The following is a 4,129-nucleotide window of genomic DNA, read 5'->3' on the forward strand; positions in this document are numbered from 1 at the left end:
ACTGGGTGCCCACCCTGACCTGCACCCCATGGACACGGCACTGGGTGCCCACCCTGCACCCCACAGGCATGGGAGTGGATGCCCACCTTGCCCTGTGCCCCATGGACATGCTACTGGGTGCCCACCCTGCACCCCACGGGACATGGGACTGGGTGTCCACCTCGCCCTGTGTCCAGTGGACATGCTACTGGGAGCCCACCCTGCACCCAATAGGTCATGGGACTGGGTGCCCACCCTGCACCCCACAGGACATGGGACTGGGTGCCCACCCTGCACCCCATGGGCACGGGACTGGGTGCCCACCTCGCCCTGAGCCCCATGGACATGGCACTGGTTGCCCACCCTGCACCCCACGGGACACGGGACTGGGTGCCCACCCTGATCTGCACCCCATGGACACGGCACTGGGTGCCCACCCTGCACCCCACAGGCATGGGAGTGGATGCCCACCTTGCCCTGCACCCCATGGACATGCTACTAGGTGCCCACCCTGCACCCAATGGGTCATGGGCCTGGGTGCCCACCATGACCTGCACCCCATGGACATGGGATTGGGTGCCCACCCCACCCTGCACCCACAGGGCACCCGCGGCGGTGGGACACTCACAGAAGTCGCTGTGCCGCCGCTGCCGGTGGTAGGTGCCGGCCCCGCGCTGGCCCTTGCCGTGCGCCGCCGCCTTGCTCGTGCCGTTGGCCACCTCGCTGGGTGCCCGCACCCGGGCCAGGGAGAGGGTGCTGCCCGTGCGCGACTCGCCCGCCTCCACCTGCGAGCCCCACGCGCCCATCACCGGGTGCCCCGCCGCGGCCAGGCGCCCCGAACACCCGGCGGTGCCAGCCGGCACCCACCAGCACCCAGCACCCATCTCACCTCGTTCTTCCTGCCCAGCAGGAGGTAGGTGGCCGTCACCTCGTTGTACTTCTGGTTGCTCAGGGACTCCTTGATCTCCTCCCGGGTGTAGCCCATGCCCACCATCACCTCTGCGGGGACACGGGTGCCCGGCTGAGGGGGCACCCAAGTCCCAGCCGGGCCACCCACCAGATGCTGGGACAGTCCCCAGCGCCCTGCCCTGGTCTAGGAGACCCACCCTTGGGTGCCCGGGTGGCCCCGTGCCCTCACCGATGCGCTTGGCGTCCCCGAAATCCTCCTCGGGCTCCTTGTAGGGCTTCAGCTCGTCGCCCTCGTAGCCGATGTTGATCCACTTGTCCTTCATGATTTGCTGCGGTGGAGCGGGGGGCGTCGTTAGGGCGGCGCGGGCATCGTTGGGGGTGGCACGGACGTCATTAGGGGGRCACGAGCACCGTTAGGGGCGGCTTGGATGTCATTAGGGGTGGCACAGGCATCGTTAGCGGCGGCTTGGATGTCATTAAGGGTGGCACGAGCGTCGTCGGGGTGCGTGGGCATCRTTAGGGTTGGCATTAGGGGTGGCACGGATGTCATCGGGGTGGCACCAGCATCGTTAGGGGGGCATGGATGTCATTAAAGGTGGCGCGGACATCATTAGGGGTGTGCTGGCACCGTTAGGGGTGGCATGGACATCATGAGAGGTGGCATGGGCACCGTTAGGGGTGGCACGGATGTCATTAGCTGCTCCTCCAGCTGCTGAAGGCAGGCGGTGGGTGGCTGCACCCAGCCCGTGCCCACCCATGCCCCCCGCCAGGGCCACCCCGCACCCATAAAAGCCCCCGCGCCCGCGGCCTCACCTCGAGGGTGCAGCGCTTGGCCGGGTTCAGCACCAGGAAGCGGCGCAGGATGTTCTCGCAGTCGGTCGACATGTAGAAGGGCACCCGGTACTTGCCCCGCAGCACCCGCTCCCGCAGCTCCTGCGGGCGGCACAGGTCAGGGCGTGGGAACGGGCACACAGGGATGGGGACAGGATGGGTGCTGCCACCAGAGGACAAGCAATAACCCCCGGGCATGGGGACAGGTCAGGCAATGTCCCCGGGCGTGGGGAGCCCCCTTGTTTGCCTGGGGAACCTCCTGCTCCCAAATTTGCCTCCTAGGGCCCCCTTGGGTCCCCTCAGACACCCTGTGCCCCCCATGGCTGTGCCCATCGAAGGGCAGGGAGACACCGACCAGGGTGTCCAGGATGATGCCCAAGGTGCCCACCCTGAGCTTGTGCCCAACCAAGGGCAGGGAGACACCGACCAGCGTGTCCAGGATGACGCCCAGGGTGCCCACCTTGAGGTTGTGCCCAACCAAGGGGAGCAACCAGCCCACGAGGGTGCCCAGGATGAAACCCAGGGTGCCCACCTTGAGGTTCTGCCCAACCAAGGTCAGGGAGACACTGACGAGCGTGTCCAGGATGACACCCAAGGTGCCCACCTTGAGGTTGTGCCCGTCAAAGGGCAGCGAGCCGCTGACCAGGGTGTAGAGGATGACGCCCAGGCTCCAGATGTCGACCTCAGGGCCGTCGTACTTCTTGCCCTGGAAGAGCTCGGGCGCGGCGTAGGGCGGCGACCCGCAGAACGTGTCCAGCTTGTTCCCGAACGTGAACTCGTTGCTGAAGCCGAAGTCGGCGATCTTGATGTTGGCGTCGGCGTCCAGCAGCAGGTTCTCCGCCTGCGGGCACCGGGCACCCCGTCGGGCACCGCGGAGTGGCAGGGGGACACCGGGAAGGGCACCGAACTAGACACCGGGCATGGGGACACCAGGAACGGTGACATATCGGGCACCACAGAGGGCAGAGGGACACCGGGAAGGGCACCCCAAGGAGCACCGGGCATGGGGACACCAGGAAGGGCACCGCAGAGGGCATGGGGACACCGGGGAGGGCACCGGGTCTCACCTTCAGGTCCCGGTGGACGATGTTCTTCTGGTGGCAGTAGTGCACGGCTGAGACAATCTGGGGACAGAGCAGGCATGAGCCTGGTGGCCCCCGGTGGCCTGCCAGCTCCCCCGGTGCCCGTTGTGCCCCCCTGCGTCCCCCCCCCCAGACCCCCAGGTGCCCGCTGGGACCCTCCTTGCCCAGCCTGGCCTTTTGCCGGCCCCGATCGATGCCGCAGCCGGGCGCCCCGGGGGGATTGATCCTGCCCACGTGTCCCCAGCACATGTCCTCCACAGCCACCCTGCCCCCAGCGTAACAGTGTCCCGGCACAGCCCCCGTGGGTGTCCCCCGGTGCCAGGTCACCCCAGTATCCCCAGCCCCATGCCAGGGCAGTGCCATGTGCCCTGTCCCATGCCTGCCCCCCCCCAGTGTCCCTGGCCCCACGCCAAGGTGGTGCCATGTCCCCTGCGATGTCCCCAGCCCCATTCCAGGACAGTGCCATCCCCCTTCGTCCCATACCAGGCCCTCATGATGTCCCCAGCCCCATGCCAGGGTGGTACCATGTCCCCTGTGACGTCCCCAGCCCCAAGCCAGGACAGACCCTTGTCCCCCACGATGTCCCCAGCTCCATGCCAGGATGGACCCATGTCCCCTGCGATGTCCCCAGCCCGACATCAGTGTGGTACCATGTCTCCCATGACGTCCCCAGCCCCACGCCAGGACAGACCCTTGTCCCCCGCGATGTCCCCAGCCCCGTGCCACCCTCCCCACGCCCGCCGACCTGTCTGAACTTGGCCCGCGCCTCCTTCTCCTTCATCCTCCCGTGGGACACCAGGTAGTCGAAGACTTCTCCTGCGGAGACGCCCATGGGTGCCTGCGCCCGGGCACCCCCCCCACCCCCGGCACAGTGCCCCCCAAACCCCGCCGGGGGCACCGTGGGGACACCGGGGACACGACACGGTGGGGGGCACCCAAGGGTGCCAGGGCGCCCCGGCGCGGGACTCACCGGCGCTGGCGTACTCCATCACCAGGTAGAGCGTCTTCTCCGTCTCGATGACCTCAAAGAGTTTCACTGCGGGGACACGATGGCATCGGCGGGGGCGCCCCGGCGTCCCCAAACGTGGCCCCCCCCCCCGTCACCGCGCAGGGTGGCAGCCAGGTGCCCCCCCGCCACTCACCGATGTTGGGGTGGTTCAGCCCCTTCATGATCCGAACTTCCCGGAAGAGCTGCGGGAAAAGGCGTCGGGATGGGGGCGAGGGGGGCACGGCGGGCGCCGGGGAGGGGGGGACGGGTCCAAGGACCCCCCCCCCCTCGGTGCCCCCCATGGCCAGGGAGATGCCCCCTCCCTGGTGACCCCCGTGCC

At 68.3% G+C, this 4,129-nt stretch overlaps 1 protein-coding gene across 1 annotated transcript in view; it reads right to left on the reverse strand.

The window, feature by feature from the left end:
• The window catches only part of LOC112962245 (MAP/microtubule affinity-regulating kinase 4-like), an 8,453-nt gene extending 4,459 nt beyond the window's left edge, over positions 1–3,994 (reverse strand). Inside the window, exons 1-9 of the mRNA XM_026058234.1 lie at positions 3,944–3,994; positions 3,772–3,837; positions 3,547–3,617; positions 2,787–2,843; positions 2,324–2,560; positions 1,702–1,821; positions 1,118–1,217; positions 869–978; positions 608–764 (exon numbers count right to left, since the gene is read on the reverse strand). Coding sequence (XP_025914019.1) covers positions 608–764; positions 869–978; positions 1,118–1,217; positions 1,702–1,821; positions 2,324–2,560; positions 2,787–2,843; positions 3,547–3,617; positions 3,772–3,837; positions 3,944–3,971 — 946 coding nt within the window. The 5' untranslated portion in view covers positions 3,972–3,994. The remainder of the gene's footprint in view (positions 1–607; positions 765–868; positions 979–1,117; positions 1,218–1,701; positions 1,822–2,323; positions 2,561–2,786; positions 2,844–3,546; positions 3,618–3,771; positions 3,838–3,943) is intronic.
• Between the last annotated feature and the right edge of the window lie 135 nt (positions 3,995–4,129).

This window comes from Apteryx rowi, unplaced genomic scaffold (assembly GCF_003343035.1).
Source record: "Apteryx rowi isolate R43461 unplaced genomic scaffold, aptRow1 scaffold_1444, whole genome shotgun sequence".
NCBI lineage: Eukaryota > Metazoa > Chordata > Aves > Apterygiformes > Apterygidae > Apteryx > Apteryx rowi.